Source organism: Jaculus jaculus, chromosome 14 (genome assembly GCF_020740685.1).
Source record: "Jaculus jaculus isolate mJacJac1 chromosome 14, mJacJac1.mat.Y.cur, whole genome shotgun sequence".
NCBI classification, from domain to species: domain Eukaryota; kingdom Metazoa; phylum Chordata; class Mammalia; order Rodentia; family Dipodidae; genus Jaculus; species Jaculus jaculus.
Window position 1 is genome coordinate 67050407 of NC_059115.1, and position 27627 is coordinate 67078033.

A 27627-nucleotide genomic window follows, 5' to 3' on the forward strand; every position below is an offset into this window, starting at 1 on the left:
GTTACATTCAAATTTCCCCATTTCAGATAAAGCCCAGGGAAGTCCGGTGACTTACCCAGGGTCACACAGTGAGTCAACTATGATCTAAACCCAGGACTTTTGGTTTTCTGGGCCCCAGTTTCTTGTTCTGTCCTAGGCCAGAGCTTGCTCCCTTCCCAAGCACCATGCGCAGCTTGTTAAAGATGCCCAGTTCCCACTGGCAAGTCAGCCTGAATTGTTTACAAGTTTCTGGCAGGGGCTCCATTTTAAGAAGAAAGCTCATCTGAATGTGGACGATAAATTCTATGGGAAAGAGGGTCCTAGAAACAGGTTGTTTCTCTGTCCTCCTGGGGTTCAGTTCCCAGGGCTGAGGACACAATGGCAGATGTCCTAGAACCCAGGAAATATGTGTGTCCTCAGGCTCTAGGCCCCTGGAAATGATTCAGGCTCAGCTCCCAAGGTGGCCTCAGATGACAGCCTGCCTGAGCCACATCCAGAGAGCAGAGAGCAGCCATTTCTGCAGCTGGTTTGAGGGCTTAGCCCTGAGACCCAGGGCTCTGTTCTCATTTCCCACAGCGCCCTTGTGTGTCAGGAATGAGGGGCTGTTGGTGACATCTGTGGGTCTGGCATAGACTAGGCCTTTAATACATTGCTGAACTGACTGACTTCATGTTGCTTGAGGCAGAAAGCAACTCTTTTTAAAAAAATTAAAAATACTTTATTACTTATTTGAGAGAGAGAGAGAAGTAGAGAAAGAGAGAGAAAGAAACAGTATGCCACATCCTCTGGCCACCGCAAATGAACTTGACACGTGCACCACCATGTGCATCTGGCTTATGTGGGATCTGGAGAGTCAAACCTGGCTCCTTAGCCTTCACACAGGCAAGCGCCTTTACAGCTACACCTTCTTTCCAGCCCCAGAAATCAACTTTCCTGAGACACATCCCAGCTCCCCCGACGTCCTGCCCATCTCCCTGAGCCCCTCCTCTCCTTTCCCGCGATCACTCACTCTCTCTCCTAGCTGCCCGTCTGCACTTCAGTTGAGATTCTCCCCCACTTCTGCCCTTCCTCCCGGACCATGGCAGCCTCTCCCAGCCACCTGCAGTGAGCACCTGCCCAGCCTCACTCCTAGGTGAGCAGAACAGAACCATACCCCCCAAGCTGAGGCCGCTCCCCCAGGGAGCCCTGGCTGGCTGGGTGGCACTGATGAGTGTGAGGAGGCCCCACATCCTGTGCTGAGGGCGGCTAAGGAAGGAGCCTGCAGGGTCCATTGGGAGGAGCTGGTGGTGAGATGGTGCGCACTGTCCTACCCAGGATCAGAGGACAGAGGCCAGCTGCCTGCCAAGGCCACACACCGACCGTGATGTGTGTGGGGCTGAGCCAGCTCACTAATGGAGTGTGTATGTCAGGAGTGCTCTTGCCAGTGCCCCCCAGAAGCCATGATGGGAGGTGGAGCTGGGACAGGGTCTGAACCAGGAGAACATAAGAGAAAGAGAAGAAAGAGGAGGGCAAGAGAAGGCTGCTGGGTCCAAGCCTCCCTGCAATTAACATCAGTAGACCCCAGTGGTTGCCAGGCAACCATCCCGCCTCCAGCCTGATCCCTTCCCACCCCGTGGGCCACCCCACTTTCCTTCTTCCTCCACCACGTCTGAAATCCTGTCAACCCCTCACAGCTAAAACCACTGCTGGCTGGCAAACCTCTATTCCAGGCATAGAGCCTCTGGCCACTCTGCCTGGGATGCAGGAGTGTTTTCCCCCACCCCTTTTTTTTCTCTCTCTCTTTCACATACACATTTAATTTTCACATTGAAGGCTTGTTGCCATCAAGCCCTGTCTGCTCATGTATGGTCACATTCAGGGAAGCGCACGGGTTTTTGCCCACAGTCACGCAGCAATGCTACCTGGTCCATCGTTGCAGCTGCCGAACCTCTGTGCTGAGATTCTGAGGCCGTGACTGGCTTGAGTGGGCATGAAGGAGCGTGGTTGGTACTTAGTGATGGCTGCTGGGCTCCAGAAATAAGGGTTCTGGCAGGAATGCTCTGTGCCAGGTGATTTTTTTCCTCAGGATCCTAAAAGCTCTGACACTGTGGAGTTAGGATGTATTTACTCACATCTCTGGTGACCTTGGGCGAGTTCCTGTTCATCATGGGGGGCTCCAGTTCTCAGCGCGCCTGACCTAGGGACAGCTTACCCGGGCTTCGTTGTGAAGGGCAGAGCCAGCCGCTGCAGCCTCCCATAGCCCACCCTCTGCTGGTGCCCTCAGCAGTGAGCAGCTGTTGTTGCCTAGCAACAGGGGCATGGGGGGCTGCAGAATCCAGGAATCTGGGCAAACTGCCTGCATATCTGTCACATTCCAGGCATAGGCTTCAGACAGTGCGCTGACCTCAAATCTGAGGCTCCATGCCAGGTAATGGAAAGGTTCCGCCCTGGCCTTGCCGGACATGCCATGAGACCTGGTCTGCCTGTCTGAGCATTGGGTTCTGTGTGTGGCACGGCAGGACATCAGCACACCTGGCCCAGTGACTAGGAAGGTGATAAAGATGGTGGTGTTTAGAGCTCCTGATCTTGGAGCCCCTCTTCCCAGCGGCCATCTAGAAAGTCCCGAGAATGGCTCAGACGGCCTCTCCACACGTCAGATGTGAGGCCTGGAACAAAGCCAGGCTCTGATCATGTGGTTGGATGCGAAGCACCCTGTATGCATTTGCTCCTGAAGTATTTTCCAGAATCCCGAGAAACAGGAACTGAGGTCCAGAGAGGTTGGTGACTTGCTGTAATGTTCAACTTGACAAGGTCTAGAATCCCCTAGAAGACACCCCCCTGGGTGTGTGTGTGATGGAGTCTCTAGGTGAGGTTAACAGAGGAGAGGGGACCCACCTAAATGTGGATGGCGCCATTTCATGGGCTACAGTCCTCAGCTGTATAAAAGCAAGAAAACAGGTTGAGCACCAACATTCATTGCGGACCGAATCTCCATGCCCTCCCCACCACAATGGACTGCAGGTGCCTGAACTACAAGCCCCCAAAAACGTTTCCTTCCTTAAGTTGCATCTTGTCAGGTACTTTGTCACAGCAAAAAGGAAAATAACTAATTATACTTGCCCAGGGTGACCCAGCCAGGATGTGCCAGAGCCAGGATTTGAACCCAGCTCTATGTGTCTCCAGACCCTGTGCTCTTGGTCATGAACTTTGCAACTAACCACCCTTCCTTGGGTCTGTCCTTGAGAAGATGAAAGCGTGTGTGCATGCACACATTCTGGCACACCCATGAGGCCTACAAAGAAGGAGTTGGGGGTATCAAAGGAAGCTAGGGAAGGGGCAGAGGCCAGTGTTCACAAAGCCTTGACAGTCAGAGTCAAGTTATTTTTAGCCTTAGAGCAATGAGGGCAGCCATTGGTAGTTTTAAGCTGGGAGCAAGGGAGACTTGGCATTTTGCTTGATGTTTCAAGAAGACCCTTCTATCTGCTGGGTATAAAATTGACCAAAGCCTACATAGTGGTACCAGTGAGTCTAGGGGACAAGCTGAGGTCTTGGTGGGGACTTGTGTGGGGGGACAGCAGGGGTAAGTAGGATGGAGGCAGTTGGGTAGGATTAACTGATGGTTATTTTCTTGCTTGGGTGACATAATTGCAAGTCAGAGGAAGCCACCAATCTGATTCTCTGTCACATGACTGGTGCTGATCTTAGCCTCAGCCCAGACCTAGTGATTCCAGGTCCCCAAGGAAGGAATCTAGAATCTGGTTTTTTTTTTTTTTTTTTTTTTGGTGTTTCAAGGTAAAGTCTCACTTTATCCCAGGCTGACCTAGAAATCACTATGCAGTCTCAGGATGACCTCAAACTCATGGCAATCCTCCTACCTCTGCCTCCTGAGTGCTGGGATTAAAGTCGTGCGCCACCACGCCCGGCTAGAATCTGCTTTTCAAAAAAATCATGCTTCTAGGGCTGGAGGAATGGCTTAGTGGTTAAGACATTTGCCTACAAAGCCAAAGGACCCTGGTTCGATTAACCAGGACCCACGCTAGCCAGATGCATAAGGGGGCACATGCGTTTGGAATTCGTTTGAAGTGGCTGGAGGCCCTGGTGTGCCCATTCACCCTCTCTCTTTCCCTCCTTCTCTGTCAAATAAATAAATAAATAATCATGATTCTAGGTGGTTCCAAGAGCCAGAGTACCTAATCAGAAGCAGTAGATTGAGGTGGGGTGTCCTGAAACCACCCCAATCCACCTCAGTTTCCTCACCTACAACACGGACACAACAAGGTTTCTTCAAACATTTGCAATGCGGATATGTGACAATGTGCTCAGTAGAGGAAAGGTGAAATGTTGAATTTCCATCCCATCATGCCACAGCGGCCTCCGGCCTAGCAAGGTGCCTTCATGGTCTGCAGGTGGGTCGGAGTGGTTATCCATTTGTGCCCAGGCACACATGTGACAGACAGGGAATATGGAAGAGCCACTTCCCCCAATGATGGCCCAGTAAGGCTCTAAAGGCCACCATTTGAGCCGCATTCCTTGGAGGCTTTGTTTCCCCACTTTCCTGAATCCCAGACAAGTGACAGGAAATGACCCAGCCAAAGTATCCTGGGAGGTTAGGGAGGTAGAGGCGGGGTAAGTCACCCGACCCAGTTGCTGTAACAGGGTCCGGTGGCCCTTGGTGGCAATGGGCCTTGGTGGCAAAGCAAGCCCATGCAACTCCCCGTGGGGTATGGGGAGGGGGCTGGGTGAGGCGCTTGCTCTCCGTAATCAAAGCACAATCAGCGCTCATCAGCGTGTTCTTGAAATAGACCCAACTGGATGGGGGAAGCGAGCAGCCTGGGTTTGTATAGCAGCAATCAGAGGGAGGCAATTTTAGATTCGTGGCGACAACAGCTCTTTGTCCCACACGCGGGGCTGCTGCCGAGAACCACAGCCGTGCTGCAGAGCCCACTGGGGGCTTGGAGATTATTAAAAAAAAAAAAAGTGAAAAATAAATAAAAACCTTGAAGAGGCCCCATCTGGGCTGAAGCTTCCTTGGGAGGTGGGTGTGGGGGTCGTGGGTCCAGCTGATCCAGGGTGGAGTCCAGGCTCTTGGACACCTTGTTGGAGCTCCTGCTGTGCATGGGCCACAAGGACAGCTGCTTTGTGAGACGTGGGTACCCTTTTGCAGGGGAGCAGGTGGAGGTGAGGGAGACGGGCATCTGTCTGAGGTCACTGAGTTGGAATGTGATCCAGTCCAACTCCAAAGCTGGGCCTGTCGTTTACCGGGGCTCATCAGCAGACGTTGCCTTTGATTGACATAAGCCACCACCCTTGACAGGATCCCCCCACCAAGTCTTGCAAAAATGTAAGTTGTTAGAATGAATGGTACCGATTTGTAGATGGGGTGAAGCGTGGCTTGAGAAGGTGAGAGGACTTGCTCAAGGTCAAAGTCAGATCTGCACACGTGCAGTGACTGAGCCATGAACTTCTCCCTGGGCCCCACCATTGCCATGGTCGCCTTTGCGACGGCACGAGCTGGCCCTGGCGGTGGGTGTGATGTGTCTGGGGAGGACAGTGGTGTCTTCGGTTGGCAGCACTGCCCCGTCTCACATGGGTTTCCTTGTGGCTGAAAACTCAGGCAGAAGGGAGGTGAGGAACACGTACCATTTACGCCTAGGTGCACAGGGCAGATGGGCCAGGAGGGTCAGGCTCAGTGGCCCAGGATGTGATGGGTGCTCCAAGGCCTCTACAGATGAAGGTGGGGGAAATGAGTGGGTTTGAGAGAGACTCTCTACCTGATGGAGTATGGGGTCTGCGATTTGCTCTCTGTAGCCCACTTCCTATCCATCAGGGAATCTTCCGTCTACCTTTCAGCCACATCCCCTCTCCACTCTCCCTGATGCAGACTCCATCATTTCTGTCCTGATTCCAGCAGCCTCCTCCTCTGAGCGCCCCCCTCCAACCTCCAACAGCTGGAAGGTCTTATTCAGACAGAGGCCAGCTCGTGTGTTTTCTGTTCAGACCCTCCTGTGGTCCCTGGCTTCTTCACCTCGCATCCTTGGTGCATTTTATTTCAGCTTCCTCAGCCTCCTAGTTGCCAGGTACGAAGGCTCCCACCCCAGGGCCCTTGCACATGCTGCCTTCCTGCTTCCATACAGCCACAGGCTCCTGCTCTTGCTTCTTCCTCAGCGAGTCTGTCCCTGGCTGGTCTATTTAAAATCACAACCACTTCTTCTGTGCTCCTCAGTCCTTCTTATATACATTCCTTTTCGCCCACCTCAAATTTACTTTTTTTTTAAAAAAAAAGTATTTATTTATTTGAGAGAGAAAGAGAGAGAGAGAGAGAGAGAGAGAGAGAGAGAGAGAGAGAGAGAGAGGGAGAGGGAGAGGGAGAGGGAGAGAGAATGGGTGCCCCAGGGCCTCCAGCCATTGCAAATGAACTTCAGACGTACTCACCACCTTTATGTCTCTGCTTCTATGGGTCCTGGGGAATCGAACCTGGGTCCTTTGGCTTTGCAGGCAAGTGCCTTAACTAAGCCATCTCTCCAGCCCAATTTATTTAATTTTTGTATGTGTACCTGTGTGGTATTCTTGTCCATGTGTAATGCATGTGTGTTTGTATGGGTGTTGGTGCACATGTGTGTACAGGTGCATGTGTGCATGTGTACATCAGAGGTCCCCATCAGATGTCTTCCTCAGTGGCTCTCTGCCTTATGTTGTTGAGACAGTTTGTCACTGAACCTAAAGATCACCAGATTTAGCTAGATAAGCTACCAATAAAGAGCTTCTCCTGACTCCGTTTCCTGTGCAGGTATGTGCCTATGCCCATCGTTTTATGTGAATGCTGGGGCTCTGAACTCAGGTCATCAGGCTTTCGAGGCAAGAGCTTTGCCCACTGAACCACCTCCCTAACTGTCATCAAAGTAATTTCTTTTTTTAAAAAGTTATTTTATTATTTATTTATTTATTACAGTCAGAGAAAGAGGGAGGGAGAGAGAGAGAGAGAGCAGAGCGAGCGAGAGTGAGAATGGGCAGGCCAGGGCCTCCAGACACTGCAAAAGAATTCCAGACACATGTGCTCCCTTGTGCATCTGGCTAACTTGGGTCCTGGGGAATTGAACCTGGGTCCTTTGGCTTTGCAAGGAAGCTCATTAACTGCTAAGCCATCCCCCCCCACATTTTCTTTTGAGGTAGGGTCCCATTCTGGCCCAGGCTGACCTGGAATTCACCGTGTAGTCTCGGGGTGGCCTTGAACTCACAGCATTCCTCCTGCCTCTGCCTCCTGAGTGCTGAGATTAAAGGTGGGCACCGCAACATCAAGGTAATTTCTGCCATACTGTTTACTTGGTTCCCTGTTCATTGCCTTGTCTCTACCCAAGGTCAAGGTTGTAACACAAAAACTGACATTTGTTGGATGAAGGCAGTGGTTGGATGGTGGTCTCATTTACAGAGAGGAAGAACAGACTGGGCAGGGCCTCAGTGAGATGGCTTAGCGGTTAAGGCATTTGCCTGCAAAGCCAAAGGATCCTGGCTCGATTCCCCAGGACCCATGTAAGCCAGATGCACAAGGTGGTGCATGCGTTTAGAGTTCGTTTGCAGTGGCTGGAGGCCCTGGCGTGCCCATGCTCTCTAATAAATAAATATATATATTTTTTAAAAAGTGAGATGGAATTTGACATGCCCAGAAATCTCCCAGAGGAGTCAGAGGAGTGCAGTCAGCAACGTAAGTGCGGACCCCCGTTTCTGTCAACCGTTTGACTTCCCCAGCATCTTCAGCCCACGTGAGGGAATGAATGTCCGCATCATTTGCCCATGACACAAAAGGTGGAGCCGTTCTCAACTTCAGATAAGGGGCTTCTTCCACGTCTGTTTATGCTGCTGAAATGCCCATAAATGTTGTCACCATTTATGAGGGGCCATCCTGCTTGTGGCCTGCAGGAGGGGGTGTACCTGCTTATTTTGTTCTCTCTCTCTCAGCATCTCGAGGGAGGTTGGAACCTGAGGGCTGCTGGAAAGTTTGCTGGGCACGGCAGCACCCTCCTGGCTCTTTCCCCACTCCCTCTCGCCATCACTTCCAAACCACATGATTGTCAGATTGTCATTTTTCTTCCCCTTGGAATCTGCATTTGTAACCAACCTCTTGGTGGCCAAGAGAGAATTTTCAAAAATAGCATCGTTGATTTTGCGGTCTTGGAAAATAAAACCAATAGATGCAGTTTGTTTAAAAAATAATTAGATGGTGCAGAAAAGAGGGGGGTGGTGGAGAAAAATCAGCCCAAATCTTCTCTCCGAAAACGATGATCACCCTCATTTGGTGTCGGGCTTTAGTTTCCTGTTCTGTTCTCCATGGTCCCTGTGTCCAGACGGATGCAGATTCAGGTGCAGGTGGAGCAGGGCAGGGCAGGGTAAGTGTGGGGCAGGACCCGTTAGGAGCCTGCACTGTCGTTGCTGGAGGCAGGGAGTCGGGCACAACAGGCCAGCCTAGCTCCTGCAGCCACCATGCAGCCTCCGCACTCAAAGCTTTGGACGCTGTTTTCCACAGCCACCCCGCATGCTCACCTGTAGCCTTTTGCCAAACTGCCACTATCTCACCGAATTCTCAGAACAAGGGAGAGCGCCTGGGATTGGCTTTGCTTTACAGACGAGGAGACCAAAGCCCAGAGAAGCAAAGGGACTTTGTCCAAGTCACAATAATTCTGTGCAGACAGGATTGCTAACAGCCTGTTCTTGTGGGTGGACACAACATCCCGTGTAAGCCTCAGTGCCCCCGTCCATTTGCACGGATGACGGGACTGAAATCAGAAAGGGGAAGTCACTTGCCCAGTGTCACACACAGTCAGAGGCGAGGGAATTGAGAGTGTCACAGGCTGTCGGGTAGGGTGCAGGGCAGCACAAGGATGAGTTACCTTCACTTTTATGTCAAGGGAAGGCTTACTGCTCCCCTACTTGGACATCCTGGTGGGAGCTGGGAACACTGGAGTCAGAACATTGGAACAGAGTTCGGGGCCCCAGCTCCTCACTGACTTGGGTTTAGTGGCAGCGCCCCCTGGTGGTCGGTTTACCGCCACCTGCCTGTCTGAGCTCCTTTGGGCACTCAGGGGAGAAGGGTTCGAGTTCACAGCTACGCCTTCTGTGAGGAGAAAGGGAGGGACTCCAGGTTAGCTAAGCCAGTGGTGTTGAATCCTAGCTCCACTGTGTGGTGCTGGGCTAGCTCTCGACCTGCCTCTCCGGGCTGTACACAGCTGTTGAATGGAAATAAGTCACAGCGCAGCGTTGGTTGGAGGCATTTGGACAATACCTGGCTTTATCCCAGGTGCCCGGCATTCAGCAAGCAAGCGATCCTAACATGACCTTCACCTCCCCTCTAATTTCTTGTCCCTCTGCCCATGGCCTGGCCAGGGTCGCTGAGATTGAGGCTGTCCCCCAATCTTCCCCTCGCGACGCCCAGCTCCTCTCAGACGCAGCCATGCGCACATCCTTCCTCTGGACCAAGCAACATGGGAACGAGGCAAATGGACAAAACCCACCGGTTGGCTGGACCCAAGCAAGGAATTTCAGGAAAACCAGGCCTGCCCCCATGTGGTGGCGCACCTTTGAGTCCCAGCACTTGGGAGGCAGAGGTAGGAGGATCACTGTGAGTTCAAGGCCAGCCTGAGACTCCATAGTGAATTCCAGGTCAGCCTGGGCTAGAGTGAAACCCTACCCAAAAAACTAAAAAATGAAAGCCATGCCCGCACCAGCCTAGGAAAAGTTTTGGAGTTTTCAGCCCACACCAAATCACTCATCGCCTCTCGTACTGTCTGGGTTGTACATTTCTGCCAAAGAGGTCCTCAACCTGGGTAGTGGGTTTGAATGTAAGATGTCCCCCATAAGCATCATGTGTTTGTTATGAAAACTTCATGATTAATCCAGCTGGTGGAGCTTTTGGGAGGTGGGGTCTTGCTAGAGGAGGCATGCTATTGAAGGCAGGTCTTGGGGGTGTTATATCCCAGCCCCAATCACTCTTACAGCTTCCTCTCTATTGATGTGACGAAATGTGATCCCTGGCTGTCTGCTCCTACCATACTTTCCCACCGTGATTTTCCCCCTTGAAACTGTAAGCTGGAAATGAACCCTTCTCGCCCATAAACTTTTAGCTGTGTGTTTTGTTCCGGCAACAAGAAGGTAATTGACATGCCCCATTATTCATGCCTGTTCCAGTCGCCCTGATGCCTTCAGGCCTCTAAAAGTGTCCCGAGCTCCCTCCTACTTCCTCCTCTTCCTCCAGGCATGCTCCTGAGAGATTGGGACCTGTACAAGGCCCGCCTGTGTCCCTGTTAGATCTGTGGATGGCTACAATGTCCCCAACAATGACCTCAAACCCTGACTTGTACGACTGCAAGCCCTTAGCAGCTCCTAAATGTTCCCCAGCCATCCCTCCTTTCTCCTAATAGCCTTTGTATCCCTCCTAACTTTCAAATGGCCTCACCATTCACTCTCGGTTACAGGAGGTTTTACTGCTTCCAAAAACCCTTTAATGTTTGTTTTTTTTTTTTTTCTTCCAGGTTTCCAGAGGCTCTGGTGGCATCTTCCAACCTCAATGCTTTTCACCAAACCCCCAAACCTCCCCCCTGCCCCTCTCAGTGAGGACCAGCAGCCTTCTATCATCTCTGGAAATATGGAAGCTTCTGGAAAAGGTGCCTGACTTTTTGTTACCAGATGGTTTAAGGGATGCAGAAGACCGTCGGGCCTTCCCCCATGTCCTCCTCCATCTATGTTCCTACCCGTCCATGACCTTGCGGCAGCTGGTGGTGCTGGTGACAGCGGCAGCAGTCAGTGGCTCCCAAAGGTGGCATTATAGTCATCTTATGTGTAACTTGACTGGGCTATGGCGTGCCCAAGTAGCTGGATAAACATTGCCTCCAGCTGTGTCTATAGTGGTGGTTCTGGAAGTGACTCCTGTGTGAACCCAACGAGTGAGTAAAGAAGTTGGCCCTCGTCTATGTAGTTGGCACCCTCCATTCTGCAGAGGGCCTGGGGGAGAAAAACAAGGTGGAGGAGGTTGGGCTTATGCACTCTCTTGCTTGGTCCAAGTGATCATCTTCTCCCCACCCGCTACCAACAGGTCACCTGGTCTCCAACTTATAGATTGGGATCTCCTCACCTCCATTACCACAGGAGCCAGCACTCATAATAATAGACTCCTGTATGTCTCTGTCCTGTGGCTCTGCTTCTTTGGAAAGATCAACTCACACAGACATTCTGGGCACAGCACACTAGCTTGGTGCTGGACACTCATAGGGTTGCCAACCCTGCCTCTCCAACTCCGAGACCTTGGATACTGACTGCCTCTCTCAGGTGAGACCCCCTCAGAATAAAATGAACACAGTGGAGGCAAAGCTCATAGCAACCTGCACAAAGGACAGTGGGTTGGCAAACTGGGTGTTGGCTCATCAAAGCCCCTTCCTGTGGACCAGGTGCCATCCTCTGTAAGCATGGCATCAGTGACCCCTTATTGTGCCAGAGACGCTGGGGAGAGCCTGTTGTGGCCTCGTGGAAGCTGTGAAAGCAGTCCAGGGACAAGAAAAGTCTTGGTGTCTTCTTTTTGCTCCGGCAACCCCCCGGGCCTTGATGGATATTTCCCCATCCACTCCGGGTGCAGCAAACCCTGCATCCTTGGGTGAACAGCTGGGTATCTTGGCTCTGTACTCAAGGCCAGGAAGACTGTGATCTGAGCCCCCCCCCCCCCGCCCTCCATCTGCTAGGAGTGGTGTGTCTTTGACCAACCGGTTCAGTTCATAGTTTCTACCTTTTGTCTTCTGCATGGGCGAAGGAGTTGCCATACTTACCCTGAGAGCTGTGGTGAGGCTCTGGATGAGGCCGTGCGGGCAGGGGCCTGGACGCAGTAGGGTTAGTAACAGGCTCTTATCCCTGGTCCTGGGCACCGCTTGAGCACTCTATGCCTGGCACGCTTGGGCCTGCAGCTTCTCGGACGTGGCTCCGGGTTCTTGGCTAGCCTGGGTGTTCTGAGAGTGGCATCTGTGTTGCTTCTCCCAGCGTTCAGTGTTCCCCTACAGAGTGGACCTTCCTCAACAGGGAGAGGCAGGGATGCTAGCTGAGCAACACAGCTGCCTGAGCTGAGGGCTCACTGCTTGCTGACTGCGTGAGATGGTCGGGGGGACTGTGAGGGGGAAGCAGCTCTATGGCAGCACTAGGGATTTCCTGGGCCAGGTGCACTTCCGGTCTGGTTCTCATTGCTTCACCATTCTCCATAAGGCTAAGTTGAGGCTCAAAGAAGGCAGAGAACTGCTCCAGGAGGCTGGGGCCGGGGAGACAGAGCGGCTCCTACCCCTCTGCACACGGCTGTGGCTGTCTTTCCTCTTGACTAGGAAGAGCAGAACATTTAAGAAAAGAGGTGGTCTCACCTGACTGCGTATCCTAGTCCTGGGTCCAGGCATGGAACCTGGTAGGAGTTCAGTAAAGGCCTGGGTGGATGGGAAGATTTAGCGTTAACTATTGCAGCTCTTGGCGAGCGCCTGTTCCTTGGTGTTTGGTTGCCTCCATCATCCTACAGGAAACCCTTTCAGGACTGTCGTGGACCTTGGACTCACTTCCAAAGCTGTCTCCCCCTCCCACTCTGGTTATTTGCAATGTCTGATAGAGCTAGGCTGCAGAACCACACATGGCCAGCAGGGGTCACTAGCACTCATAGCTGCCTGTACCTGGCAAAATCCTCATAAAACCAAACGTGTAGATTCAAAGGTCTGAAAAATCAAGTTTCCTGGGAAGGAAGAAGAACCACATTTCTGTGGCAGACTCCATGTGTTGCTGATGACGGCTGATAAGCACAGTATATGTTCAGACATGCAGAGGGAAGATGGTAGAGGGGAGAGGTGTGGTGGTTTACTGGTCGGGTCACTACAGGCAATTGACTTCTTGGTGTCTCCGTTTTTCCTATCTATAAAATAGGCAAATGAATGGCTATTTCACAGAGGATGACAGAGAGAAGTCTAGAGCATCCAGTTTTCAGGAGACATTGGCGAGGCAGCTGACATGTGCTATACAATTGGAGAATGTGTGAAAGAAATGAAGCTACACCTCTTTTAATGTACTGTCATCTGCAATGCGACCTCTCACCACGGAACTCAGACGGATATGCAGGTACACTGTGGGGGCCCCGGCAAGAAACCCCAACGAATACTGCCTGCTAAGAACCACCATGTGAGAGTTTGTTCACATCTTTAATTTTTAAAAACGAGTTAGCAGACAATCTTGAGCCCTTTGGGTCCTCAATAAAAATGTTCATTATGAAAAAAACAGCACGACCTTTTTCCATTTTTTAATAATGCTGTAAATATCTCAGAAAGGATGTATCATTTCTAATGAATATCAAAAAAAGTCATCACGGTGACATGTCCCTGGCCCCCTCACTGCCCTCCCCCCACTACAGTTACCCAAATACTAGTAGGAAATCACAAAAAAAAAACCAAAAAACACAAGCCTCCCTCTGCCCTGCCCCACAAGTCGTGTTAACGAGTGTCAGGTGTTAAGGGTCACATGTACAACATGCGCATTCATGATGACAGACCCTGGGGACCCGTCCATCATGAAAGCGGTGGTGCTGAGAACCAGTAGCAGCAGTGGGCGGCCTCCCTCATCGGGGCGGGTGGGGAGTGAGGAGTCAGGACTAACCCCATGGGGGAGTTTTCAGGGTGACACTGGCCTTCCCAAGAGAAGCACATAACCTGTCTGTGAGCAGCTGGGTAGGCCTAGAGGCCTAGGCTACACGTGGGCGTAACAGGGACTCCTGGAGAAATGGCCAACCTGCTAGGAGGTGTGGGTATGCAGCTGAGCCAACTCAGAAAGGCAGCTGGGAGGTGGGAAGCTTTGGGATCAATGGAGCCCACAGGTCCTGATGGGACACTGGGGCCTTAGTGGGGGAGAGAGAGAGAGAGAGAGAGAGAGAGCCTTTCCACCCAGTGAAACTTGGAGCCGAAAGAAGGAGGAAAAACTTGCCCCTCCCACACCCTCCAGGGGCTCAGGAGCCAAGACAGCTGGAAAACCCCCCACGGGAGGGGGCCTGAGGCCAGGTGGGAGGGTGCAGCGCCAGCCTCCCCCACCCAGGGATCCCCCATGTGCTCTGCACCTCTGCACCAGGTAGGAGTCCTCAGGGTGGGTGCCTCATTATCTCCTCTGGCAGGAGCTGACTCCTTATGCCCCAGTGACAAGACAGGTAGAATGCTCTGGAATGAAAGTCCCTCCCACACAAGGGAGGAGGGCAGGGAACAGTACTGAGCAACGGACACAGAAGGGGCCTTAGGTGCCAACCAGCCCCAGGCCTCACTGTAGCTCCCCCATGGGGGACAGCCATAGGTCCTAAGCCACTGATCCTGGCCAGGGCAGCTGTGAGGACTCACCCTGCCCAGGAAGGAGAGAGACAGAGCTGGATGGGTGGACAGATGGCAGAGTGTCTGCCATGGAAGCTGAGGACGGGCCGGTCTCCAGGGACTGGAGCGGAGATAAAAGTAGAGTTGTGGGGAAATTGTGTTCCACCGCCATGTCGGTCCACAATAGATCTGATTTTAAATAAGCAGGTGGAGACAGAGGCGACGGCGGCCAGGTCTCTGGAAGGAGCCTAGGTCCAAGGCAACCCTGCAAGGCAGCAAGGCAGGTTGAGAACCAGGAGGAGGGCGCGGGTGGGAGTCCATCCCCTCCCTCAAGTTGGGAGACAAGGAAACTGAGGCCTCGGCAGGGAAGGAGTGGCCCTGGCCAGTGAGGGGATGGGTCACCGGCTCCCGGGCGTCTCCAACCTGGGAGTTCACAGTTCAGTGGGACTTTCTCTTGGCTGCCATGCATTTGCGGGCAAAGGCTCTGTCACTGGAAAAGGTAAGACCCACAAGGAAAAGAAAAAGAAAAGAAAAAAAAGAAAGGCCCTTGGAGCATGGAGGAAGGCAGCCAGGGGTGAAGCCAGGACAGACTGGCAGACAGACTGATGAGGACAAACGCGCTTCCCCCAGCCCACTTGCCCACAGACCAAGTATAAAAGTTTTACAGTATATTACAGGAACCCTTAGAAAACATAGGTTAAGCCGCCCTGGGCCAGGTGCTAGTCACTGTACAGAATTATCTCAGTGAGGCGGATACATCCATGATCACAGGGGCAGGGCGAGGGGACAGGGCACACGGTGGTCACTGGGATTAACTTGTTAATACATCCTGTGCAGAGGAGCAAGCCCTACCATTAGGCAAAGTACACGGTTTTTTTTTTTTGTGGGTGGGGGGGGGAATTCATTTACACATGGGGAAGGAAGGCGGAGGAAAACCCACGTGACTAGTGCGAGCTCAGAAGTGTGTCTCCTTCTCTGTGATGGCGGAGATGGTGCCGTCACTTCTGACCTTGGCCTCACAGTCATTCATGGTCACCGTCCGCGGGCCCGCCCCAAGCTTGCCCCGCATCTTCAGGTCAGCGCTGGGCTCTGTCAACTTCTGGAGTCTCTAGATGGTCGAAAGGAGGGGAAAGGCTGTGTGAGTGAGGCCACCGGAGCCTGGAGCTAGCCTCGACGACACAGGTGACAGCTTGGTGACATGGAGCCATCGGACCGAGGGCCAGACCCTGTCTCTGCCATGTTTCCATTGGAGATGATATATTCGCTTCCTTGGGCCTCAGTTTCTTACAGTGAAAAGGGACGGGGGGGGGGGGTCTAGTGCCAGGAGTAAGGAGACAGGGAAGTGTTTGGCTTCTATGATATTGCTATGGAAGGAAGGGGCCAGCACTTCGAGTGAACTGCTCTGCCACTTGTGAGCTAGGGGCCAGTATCCTAACCTGTGAGCAACATGGCCTCTGTGGGACTGGATGACGGCTCCTGCCTTGGGAGGATTAGGCACTTCCCGAGCAGCTGGTGTGAACACTGTCAGACAGGAGACCTGCTCTGCCACAGGCCAGGGCAGTGCCATGCTTCTTGGGCAGTACTTGGTGGCAGACATACCATCTCTAACCCAGGCACCCGCAGCCTTGGGCAGCTTTATGTGTTGGAGAGCTCCTGTCCCCACATCCCATGAGGAGTGAAGGCCACAGGCAGCCTTGGCCTCTCGGGATGTGGCCTGCCCATGCGCTATACCTCAGTTCCGTCTGCCCTGTCCAGGCCCCTCACTCTTGGATTTGGGGGGCCCCTCTGAGCACAGACACTTTCCTGAAGAGGACTGCAAGGACACTGAGGTGGTTCATTACTCGAGGTCCAGGTTCTGTGTCTTGCGGGCAGAACCCACAGCGACTGGGTAAGATTACCACGTGGGCCGATGAGGGCCACGGTGTCTTCCGTGTGCCAGGCTCTTGACCTAGACCAGGGGTCAGTGCAAAGACTCCAGAGCCAGGTGCCTGGGTTTGAATCCTGGCTCTACCACCTCATGAGCAAGATGTGTAACCTCTTTGTGCCTCAGTTTCCTCAAGCATAAGTAGGGACAATACTGGTGCCTGCCACCTAGTGTCATGGTCAGGGTGATGTTCAGGTCATGGACCAGCCACGGCTTGAACACGTTTCTTCCTCTGAGCAGTTATCTTCCTTAGCACGGATCTTCCCTTCCTGTCTGTGAGTGGAAGCTGGGTGGGATGGGATCCGAGGCTCGGACGGGTGAGTGTCCTGGAAAAGGACTCTGGGAGGGGAGGCCTGGAAGCTGGGCTGGGCCTGTTCCTAAGGATTCACTCGGCAATCAGCCCTGCTGTCGGTGTGGCTGAGGGGGCTGGAAGAGGCACAGGAAAGGAAACTGTGCCCGCTTCCTTCCCTCTCCTACCTGCAGGGGGCGTGGGGGGGGCAGAGAACGTCTCTGGGGAATAACGAGCCACTTACCAGCACCAAAAGGCTACCTGTGGGGTGAGGGAGCTTATGGTAGCTGACGTGTTTTTCCTTTCCTTTTCTTTTCCCTCCCTCCGTTCCTCCCATCCTCTTTACTTTCCTCTCTACCTTCCTTCTTTCCTTCATCCCTTTAGATGGAGGTTTTTGTATACCAAGTTGGCCTGGAGCTCGGTATGTAGCTCACAGTAACCTTGAACTTCTGGTCCTGCGTCTACCTTTTGGGTGCACTACTGTGCCTAGTTTATGTGGTGCTGGCAACGGAACCCAGGGCTTTGTGAGTGCGAGGCCAGCACTCTACCCACTGAGGCGCATTCCTCAACCTCATAGTAGCTGAGGTTTTCAAGGCCCCATCTGGACACAGTGGGACACAGCTGGACCCCAGATCAGAATGGACCACTGTCCTTGACCATGCCTTCCTATAGGCAACGAGGAACTGACTTGCTCTGGGGCAGAAGCAGGGTCTGGGAAAGGGACCATTCTCCTTGGTCTGCTTTTGGCTAGAGCCCAAGCACTTGCAATTTGGCTTCTGCACCAAGTCCTACTTCTGACTCCCTCTGGCCTTGGCCTAGGTGGCAAAGGTGCTCTGATCCCCTCGCTCCCACCCCAGCCTCTGGGATGTGGCCATGGGATAGAAACCGGGCCCCTGCAGTAGAAAGGCCTTGTTCAACAGAACCAGAGGCCCGGAAGCCCCGGGGGAGGAGAGCAGAGACTGCGGTCTGGGGTTCCATCGCGTAGCTCAGGGGCTGAGTGCCCTCGGGCAAGCTGCTTCATTGCTCTCTCTCTTCCTCTCTCTCTCTCTCTCTCTCTTCATTTCGGAGGCAGTAAGAGCTTCCGCACCACAGGACTGCTAGGTGTGAAGGTAGCAAACCGTCTGCTGTCTTAGCAGAGGTGGCCCCTGGCCAGTGGATGTGGGGAATGAGAGCGGAGCGCGAGGGCGCAGGCATGAGACGGGCTTGGCCGCCAGTGACTCTGTTACAGGAAACGCCCCCAACAACAGACCCACGGGGGCAGGAAGAATGGCGCTGCCCGGGACCGGGGAGAGGGCAGCTGAGTGGTCTCACGGAAAGCCATGGGCAAGGTCACAGCCGATTCATGGCACTGACTGTACTGTGGGGACGTTACTGAAATAACACCCGATTGCACACCTGAAGCGGGCGAATTTTATGATATGTGAAACATGGGCTCATGGAACTGTGACTAAAAAAGCTGGTCTGCTAACTTTTGGCTGTGTGATCTCAGGGAGCGACTTCACCTCTCAGGGCCTCTGTCTTCCCTAACAACTAAATGAAGGAAATGATGCCCGCTGCCCTGGCTTGCTCTGGGGAGCTGACCGTGGGTAGAGAGCTGGGCACGGTGATGATGGGACGGGTGCCCTCAGGTGTCAGCGGAAACGAAACTGACATTTGGCTACACCCAGGCTCAGGTTCCAGTCTGGGCGTTTTCTTATAGGAACTCCCAGACTTTTCGTGATGGCTATACATTAAGGGTAGCTGTCAGCCTATTTTATATGTGGGGAAACTGAGGCAGAGCTCACAGAAACTGGTTTCATTCTGAGGCCTCACAGAGATGCCTCCAGTACCAGTCGCGGTAGTGGACGCTGGTGGTAGGGAGGCAGAGTCGGGAGGCTCAGGAGTTCTAGGCCCGCGGGGTTACGCATTTTTCCAATCCCCCCAGCTAGAACCTTCCAGAAAACACAAGCCCACAAACACCATCCCTGCCCCAACAAAAAAGAGATGCCTCCGGCACACCTCTTAGGAGGAGTGTCTGCCACAGAGGAGCTACCACTGGTCACCTCTGCCCTGCCCACCCCCGCACCCCAACCCCTCCCCCCCCCGTCCCTCAATGCTTTGCTGGCTGCTCACCTCGGGCAAAGTGCCCTCTGTCTTCCACAGCTTGATGAAGACCCAGAGTGGGATACACAACATGGAGGAGAGGGCCATGAGCCAGCCGATGGCGTAGCCCCAGCTTGGGTACACATACACGTTGTTGTACTTGAGCGGCTTATATTTGACCAGGAAGAATATGAAGATGCCCTGTGGGAGAGACAAACAGAGGTCTCTAAGAGCGACTCTTGGCCCTGCCTAGCCCCGTCAGCCACGGCCCCGTGCCCGGTCCACGGATTGTGAGCGGCAGGCCCAGCAGGGGAAGACCATGCCGTGTGCGGGACATACGGCTCTGGGGTCAGATCCTTGGGCAGGAGCCGTTTTGGGACCTTGTTCAGGGCTGTGAGGTGCAGCGCCTGACCCAAGACTCTCTTCCCCAGCCTCTGCCCACTTGGGATTTTTCTTTCCCCTAGCTATGTCTTGGGACGATGTCAAAGCTGCTGCTCGGACCTCCGCAGCCTGGGAGAATGAGTTCTACTGCTTCCAGGACAGAGAGTGCGCGAGGCTGCTTTTCATTCTAAGTGAAACGTCATCTCCCCAAGTCCCCTCTGAGGCCTGATCTCAGTGGCTGAGCGGTACTGGCAGCTCCGTCACCTTCTCGGTGACAAGCCTCCTCACTCACAACATCTTGCTTTCCCAAGGAAGGCAGGTCCAGTGCTCAGCTGGTGTGCACATGCACAGGAGACTGGCTCTGGGACATCAGCTTCCGAAAGGTGACAGATGTCAGGGACAGAGGGGACATGAGTCTTGGGGCCAGCTGTGGAATGGAGAAGTCGGCCAGCAGGCAGGAAGGAGGAGGGCTTAGAGGTGGCTCACGGTGGGGCTCTTACCGCACAGATGCCAGGGGTCACAATTTTCCAGCACCATTTAAAGAGTAACAATGGCTGGTAGCCAATCATGTCCTCAATGTTTTCGTAGAACCGGTCGCTCCCTGTCCAGAGGAGAACAGACGGCACGTAAGTATGTCTCAGAAGAGAAGTGAGGGGATGTGGCCGTCCCCAGCTGCACGCAGAGCTTCTGCAGGGAGACCCTGCTTAGCACCCCGAGGCTGCTGATGCAGGGGCTAGGTGCTATCGGTGTGGCATGCTCACAGGGTAAAGGCCTGGCCCTTAGGGTGGTGCCATGAGAAGATGCTATTTTAGAAGATCTTTGGGCTAATTGAGATGTGCCTCCAGAAGGGATTTTTGGGATGCTATGTATCCTCTGTGTTTTATGGCCAGAGATATGACAGTTTGCTCTGACATACACTCCTGCCATACGAACACCTCCATAGAACGTCCAAGCCAATGGAGTTGTCTAATCTTGGGCTTAAACTCCCAGAACCATGAGTTCAACTAAACTTCTGCTTCCTATAAGTAGCCTGCCTCACGTATTTCACTACAGCCATGCAAAGCTGATTAGCATAGTGGTGCAGCTGCCAAATAAGTTAGAGGAAGAGGGGTTTGGGTGTGCTGCTGGGAAGAACTTCCTGCCATGGGCGGCGAGGCCCAAAAACCCAGTGGGGAAGTTTGGAAGAAAGATGGAAGGACATCTTTTTGGAGAGGTGAGGTGACTTGCAGGGGTGGGGGGCAGGGGCTTGGGTTCTGCAGTTTAAGTGACTGACTGGGCTGCTGTGACCAGGGGCAGCTCTTCCCGAGCCACGCTCTATCCGTCCCTGAGCCAGCAAGCTTCACCCTAGTTAGCTCATGGCCGGGACAGACAGGCAGTGTGGCTGCAGGCCAGGCCCACGCCGGCTGTCCTGACTACGGCTCCTTCCTCCGTCCTCCACACATAGTGAGGACTGCTCAGCTTCATGGAAAGGGAAACAACCTGGAGGCAGAACTGGCCTGAGGCCACTCTGTCTGGGTCCTGGATCTCTCTCTGCTGTGGGCATACAAACACAGAAGGGCCTCCCCACAGCGGAGAAGAGCTAGTCCCTGAGGACGGAAGGGAAGGGAGGGGCCAGGTGAGCCAAGGCCGCGTGGGTGGGAGCCCGCCAGCCTCCACTTACCGTACACCCAGCCAATGCAAATGCACTCGAAGATGGCCACGAAGAGAAGGCACATGCCGCTGGCAGCATAGGAGTCAAAGAGCTGGAAGATGTACATGCCTCCCTGTGGGCAGGAGGACAGACACACACAGAGACAGACACATGGGAGAGAGGGTCAGCAGCTTGCCTAGGCAGGCCCTCTGCTCTGCTCTGCTCTGGCCGTTGTCACTGGCAGTCAGCTGGTCCCCAGTCCGAGTTCTGCAGCCTTCATGCCTGGGCTTCCTGAGGCTCCATCGTCCGGGTGTGCTGGGGTTGTGGACCGTTTGCAGCACGACAGCTTCCTGCCCCCAGCTCCCCACGAGCCAGAGAGACTACATGGAAGACCAGAATTAAGGGAAGGCAGCCTTAACACCTATCACCACATGGACGTCTGCCAGTCTTCCGGGAGCCTTCCTCTCTCCTGCCTCTCTCTGTCCAATTCTTCCTGAAGCTTAAAATTAACCCTGGGCTCCCTTCATGGCCACTGCTCTCCTTCCTCCTTGGCCAGCCAGAGTCCCTGTTATCTACCCTGCCACCTTCACCCAGGCGCCTTCAACATGATCCCCTGGATAGGCCTGGGGGAGAGACTTGGTGTCATCTTGAATTTGGTTAAGCTCATTAAAGATTCATATCAAATGTCGACTCCTCCAACAAGCCCTCCCCAGCAGTCTCATTCTTTCTTTGGGCCTCCAGGATGTATTTTATGGATTCATAGTTAACAACCACAAAATGCCCCTCAGCTGCTCTGTGAACTCTGAGCTGGAAGGCCCCACAACTGGTCCCCTTTGTGTCTCCAGCCCTCAGCATAGGGCCTGGAACACAGTAGGTCCCTGAAAGATGTGGTGGATGGGCCCTATGGCACAGGGACTCTGGCTGGCTTGTCTACAGCTTTTTAAGGCTCAGGGCCTGTCATGGAGTAGATACACAGTTAGTCTTTGGGATGAGTTACCAATGTAGGAAGGAATGACTTTAGGCCAACTCTGTAACATGCACTTAGCCTTCTAATTGTCTTGCCAACTTGACAGGACAAACCTAGAAGACAAACCTCTGGGTGCGCCTTTGAGGGTGGTTCCAGAAAGGCTTGATTAATTGGGAGGGGAAGACCAGCCTCAAAGTGGATGGCATCTTCCAGTAGATGACCCGGATATAAAGGAGCTCCAGGATAAAGCGACGGGTGCGTGTCTGCGACTCTTCCCGCTGAGCTGGTGCATCTACCACTGAGTGTGAGGCTGCCTCACTTCCTGAGGAGCTGGTGCCGCTGAGCTCCAAGGCCTCCACTGGTGTCTGTCTCCAACTTCTCTGCCTGTCTAGTCTTCCAGGTTTTAACAACTGGTTTGTGGGCTGAGATGCTAGCAGATTCTAAGCCTCTGTGTATACAGAAGGACATCCTTGGACTAACCAACCCTGATCCTCTCAGTTATTCTTGTAAACCCCCTGTAGACATCCCGCTGGTTTTGTTGTCTAGACAGCCCTGCCTAATAGGACTGCTTGTTCTACATTCCATGTTCAAGCAACTTTCTGAGAGAAACACAAGCCTTTAATAATAGAAAGCTGAGACTTTCAGTATTTTCTATCATCATTCCTCAACATGTAAGTACAAAATTGAATTTTTTTTTTGAATTGTATTGTGTTAGAATGTTTGATTTAAAAAATTGCTGTTTGGCGGCAATGGTACTGGCACAAATACAGTCGCGTGGATCAATGGAATAGAATAGACAACCCAGATATCAATCCCTGGAACCACAGCCACCTGATTTCTGACAAAGACACCCAAAATGTACATTGCTGAAGGGACATGTTCAATACACAGTGCTGGAGAAACTGGATGTCCACGTGCCGAGAAAGTGAACTTAAACCTCTGTCTCGTACTCTGCAAAAAAAAATCAGCTCCAAATGGATTAAAAAGCATGAAGTTGCTAAGGGGGGAAGCAGAGGCACACTAAAAGACATGGGTAGAGGATTTCTGGATACTGCTCTAGTTGCTCAGGCAATAAGGCCAACACGTGGTAAGCGGGACCACGTGAAACTGAAAAGCTTTTGCCCAGCACAAGACACTGAGCGTAGCAGCCTACAAAATGGGAGAAAAGTCCTTGTCAGCTATATATACCTGACAGAAGATTAATGTCTAGAACATACGATGAACTCAAAATACTGAACACTCAGTAAATGAGCAACCCAATCAAAATGCGGGCTATGGCACTGATCGGAGAGTTCTTAAAAGATGATATAAAAATGGCTAATCAATGATCTGAACCAAATTCATCATCCTTAGTCATCAGGGAAACGAAACTAAAACCACCCTGGGATTTCACCTCACTCCTGTCCGGATGACTAACAAAAAGGAAAGGCCACAACAAACGCTGGTACGGCTGTGGGGGAAGAAAGAACCTTCTGCGCTGTTGCTGGGAGTGGAAGCTACTGCACTAATTATGAAGAGCCCTGTGGAGGCATCTCAAGAAGCCTGGCTGGAGATGACCAAGAGGTTAAGGCACTTGTGTGCAGGGCCTGACAGCCTGGGTTTGATTCCCCAGTGCCCACATAGGCCAGATGCTCAAAGTGGCACATGCATCTGGAGTTCATTTGCCATGGTAAGCGGCGCTGGTGTGCCCATTCATTCTCATCGTCTCTCTCTTTCTCCTTGCAAATAAATAAATAAATAATTTTAAAGCTAGAAATAGATTGATCACATGACCTAGCTATAACTTTCCTAGGCATATACCCTAAGGACTCAATACTCTACTTCAGAGACACTTGCTCAGACATACTTATTGCTGCTCTATTCACAATAGCAAGGATATGGAACCAGCCTAGACGCCCATCAGCTGAGAAATGGGACTATGAAGATGTGGTACATATACACAACCAAGTTTTTATCCAGCTATGAAGAAAAAAGTGACAGTATGAAATTTGCTGGAAAATGGATGGACATGAAAAGGACCATGCACATTGAGGTAACCCAGGCTCAGAAACACCATCACACACATTCTCTGTCATATGTGGATCCCAGCTTCAAATTCCTTCAGTAGTAGGTTTAAGGCCCAGTGAGGGTCTGGAGAGGCCAGGCAGATAGAAAAGGGCCATGGGAGGTGGATATTATGCAGGGGGGTGGATAGCAGAACACATGGGCAAGAAAACCAAGGGGCGGAACTTTGGCAGGGAATGGTTTAAGCAGGGATGGGGATGGCAAAGGCAATGGGATGGGGATGAAGGGAAGATGAACCGAAACTGAGGACATGTGAATAAGCCACACTTGGTAAGCCAACTTACAAGATAAATTTTAAAAAAGCGTTCGAGTGCTAGAGAGATGGCTTAGCAGTTAAGGCACTTGCCTGCAGAGCCTAAGGACACATGTTCCACTCCTCAGATCCCACGTTAGCCAGACGCACAAAGGTGAGATAAGCACAAGGCCACACATGCCTCCTATGTGGCTCAAATGTCTGGAGTTCGATTGCAGTGGCTGAGGCCCTGGTGTACCAATTCTCTCTCTCTCACTCACTCTCTCTAAAATAATAAATTAAAAAAATTTTTTGAAGTGTTCAAGCAAAGGTACCCCATGTGAGTCAATAAAGCTACTTCTAGAAACCGTAGGGTATTAACAAAAAAATCCCAGTGTCAGAGTTGAAATGCCTCCCTCCTTTCACGAGTTGTTGGTCAGGGAGGCCACAGAGGTCCCTAAAACAATATTGACTCTTGCCATTGCTCTTGGTCGACCACCAAACTAGATGGTGAATCCTACATGCTTCAGTAACAGGAGGTAAAGAAGCCATGCTGGAACTGAGCTGGACGCGTCCTCCCTTGCAGCTAGCATTCACTGTGCTAGAAGGTTCTGTACAAGCTTCAGGGGGCGGGGGGGGGGGGGGAGAAAAGGCATTAACAATCCTACTAGGCTGTGGACCCTTCATCACTAACGTGCAAGGCAAGATGGGTTCACGGTGCAGCAGTGGCAGAAGAGTTATAGGAGTAACCACTTGCTTTCTGGTCAGATTTAAGGCCCACCCTATAGGAGGGATATCATCCTTGGTACTACCACAAATCTAGCCAAAAATCTAAGTCTGTGACTCAGGACTTAGGCCCTAGGAGGGAACCCAATTCTGTGGTTCTGCTAAACGGACAACATGTCCAACTATGATCGGTTTGTTTCCATAGACCGGTACTACTGGCAGCCCCAAACACACAAGTTTCTTGATGCAAAGGGTGGAGGTGAATACAGAGATGCAGAGCTGGCAGAGATACAGAGAATAAGCAACTGGTATGTGCTCAGCCCTAAACCCGATGCCTACATCATACCCCTCCCAGACCTGGGGAACCTTGCTAGGGCAAGCAGGTAGCAAGAATGCAGGAGAATGAGAAGGGGCTGCAGAATGCTGTCTTCCACACATGATAAATGTGCTATACTCGTGGACTCACAGCATATGGGGTTTTCAGTATGTGATTGAACCTGTCAACAGCACATCACAGATGAAGGAGGGGTCCATGAGACCTCACTGGATACTGGAAGCTGATGACAGCTGGGGTGGGGAGGTCATGTTCTTTGTGTGTGGGAGGATAGATAATGGAGGACTGCTCATTGTCCAGTAAATAACCACCCATTTGTGATTATGCAAGTAATCCTAATTTAAATCACTGGACCAAGAAAAAAAAAATAAGAGTGGAAGTTAAGGCACTTGCCTACAAAGCCTAATGACCCAGGTTCAATTCCCCAGTACCCATGCAAAGCCAGATGCAAAAAGTAGCGCATGCACCTGGAGTTTGTTTGCAGTAGCTGGAGGCCCTGGTGCCCTCTCTCTCTCTCTCTCTCTCTCTCTGCTTGAAAATAAATAAAAATATTTTTAAAACAAAACAAATAAGGCATGAAAGTAGAATAGGACTTAATGGGGAGAAGTGTGTTAGTGGGAGGGGAAAGGGGAAGACAGGAGATAAGTGGGGGGATTAAAATGCATTGCATATATGTATAAAATTATCAAAAATAAAAATGTTCTCCTTAGAAAAGAATTGTGTTTGAGTTGCTGACTTGTGTTTCATAAAAAACTGTTCAATGAATTTTGGCTTGGGGACTAGGACAGAATTTCCAACAGTTTCTAAAATGTCTCCAAACATACTTCTGTCATTTTTTTTTGTATTTATGCAAAGTGGTGTTCTCAGCCTTGATTAAAAAATAAAAATACTGATAGACTCTGAAAAACACTGAAGATGCTCTGTGTCCCACAGGATCAAGTATTCAGCCACGATTTAATTCGTTATGTAAAAACAAACAAGCATGCCCATCTCATTAGTTTGTAAATCTGCTTTAGTCTTTAATAAATGAAAAAATTGTATTTATACTAAGAAATAATTTTAAAGTAAATTTTCTTATGATTTATCATCAGCACATGTTTGGTTTATGTACATATATGCCTGGGACTGTGTAAAAATTTCTCAGGGGGTTGGGGAGATGGCTTAGCAGTTAAGGTGCTTGCCTGTAAAACCAAAGGACCCAGATTCGATTCCCCAGGACCCATATAAGCCAGATGCAGAAGGTGGTGCACGCATCTGGAGTTCGTTTGCAGTGGCTGGAGGCCCTGGCAGGCCCATTCTCTCCCTCTCTCTCTCCCCCCCCCCCCGTCTCTTTCAAATAAGTAAATAAAAATGAAAATATTAAAAATAAATAAATCTCTCAGGGGCAGAAGAGCTGAGGGTAAAAAAAGTTCAAGCGGCCCGGCTCTGTGGTGTTTGTTGGCTGAGGTGTGCCGTCGCCTGCTGATGTGTTCTTTAGCGCATGTCCCTCTCGTTAAGGGACAGATGGCCGTGCTGGACTGTGCTTGACCTGGTCCTACATGTGAATCCACTTCCCGGTCCTTCCCACCACTACTGTAGGCAAATATCAGTGCTATTCCCAATGTATCTCTGGGGAAACTACGCGGCAGGGTAGTTTCTCAAGGTTGTCGGGCTGCTTTCGTGGGAAGAGGCTGAGGAGCGGGCTGCAAAGCCCAGAGTCACCCGCCCACCGCGGTGCTGCTGTGGAAGGCGATAACTGGTGGCCTGTATCTTCCTTAGAGCTGCTCTTCAAGCAAGTTTAAATGAGGGAGAAGATCTTCAAGCAATCACCATGGGGGCCCCGGCTGATGGGGCCCACCGAGCCCACTGTGAGCTTCTCTTGCACGGTGGCTCACAGTTGCGCCTCCACAGGCAGCCCTCCAGCGAGGAAACCCAAGTGCCATCTGATTGTTGTCTCAGTCAGCTGTAAGGCTGGTTCTCAGAAGGCAAGGCCCCTGGGAGGGTAGGGGTCACCATGCACCCTAGGGCAGAATCCCCAGCCTTGGGCAAAAGGTGAGACTGTGAACTAGAGGCAGCTCAGGGCAGGCCCTGTCCTGTCCGCTTGCTTAAGGCAGAGAGTTTATGAGTTTGTCTAACTTCAGGGTCCTCACTTGCAGGCTACACACAGGGTGCCAAATACTAGGTTCTAGGTGCCTATCCTTAGAGAAGTCCCAGAAAAGCCTTCAGTGAATTTAAGGCCATGACAGGGAATCAGTCCTGGGGTGCGGAGTTGACACTGTGCCATTTTTTGGAGGTTCTTTTTGGGAATAGCCCAGGCATCTGCCTGGCTGGCCTGTCATTTCCTGGTGCCAGTTCAGCGTGGGGACGCGCACGTCGTCGCGTTCGGGTCTGGTTGGGACCTTGTGCTTGCTCTCACAGGTGGAGGAGCACGCGGAGGGCCGGAGAAGGCTTCAGACATGCCCAGTGCTCTCGGAGCCGGGCCTGACACGGGAGTCTCCCCCATCTCGCGCAGCGTGGATGACCACTCACCTCTGTCAGCATCACAAGGCCCAGGAAGTAGGAGACCACTGACAAGCCCAGGATGAGCAGCTCGCGCCGGTAGCCCCTCCTGAAGACCTTGGGGTACATGTCAATTACTGCGGTCACCAGGCTTTCCACGCACACGAACTGGCGGGCGAGACACAGGTTATGAATCCCAGTGAAAACCTTGCCTAGAGCT

At 52.1% G+C, this 27627-nt stretch overlaps 1 protein-coding gene and 1 long non-coding RNA gene across 3 annotated transcripts in view; one reads left to right on the forward strand and one right to left on the reverse strand.

Moving 5' to 3' along the window:
• The window catches only part of LOC123454676, a 41772-nt gene extending 28588 nt beyond the window's left edge, over positions 1 to 13184 (forward strand). The window contains exons 2-4 of the long non-coding RNA XR_006633435.1: positions 10479 to 10610; positions 11039 to 11271; positions 12883 to 13184. This is a non-coding gene — a long non-coding RNA (uncharacterized LOC123454676). The remainder of the gene's footprint in view (positions 1 to 10478; positions 10611 to 11038; positions 11272 to 12882) is intronic.
• Positions 13136 to 27627, reverse strand: part of Slc6a11 (solute carrier family 6 member 11) — a 142001-nt gene continuing 127509 nt past the window's right edge. Inside the window, exons 10-15 of one of the 2 annotated variants that reach the window (XM_045133448.1) lie at positions 27438 to 27575; positions 20637 to 20739; positions 19477 to 19577; positions 18626 to 18796; positions 15241 to 15408; positions 13136 to 14565 (exon numbers count right to left, since the gene is read on the reverse strand). In XM_045133448.1, coding sequence (XP_044989383.1) covers positions 15256 to 15408; positions 18626 to 18796; positions 19477 to 19577; positions 20637 to 20739; positions 27438 to 27575 — 666 coding nt within the window. In that variant the 3' untranslated portion in view covers positions 13136 to 14565; positions 15241 to 15255. Of the gene's footprint in view, positions 15409 to 18625; positions 18797 to 19476; positions 19578 to 20636; positions 20740 to 27437; positions 27576 to 27627 lie in introns of both variants that reach the window. The other variant, XM_004651601.2, reaches the window with a different exon arrangement.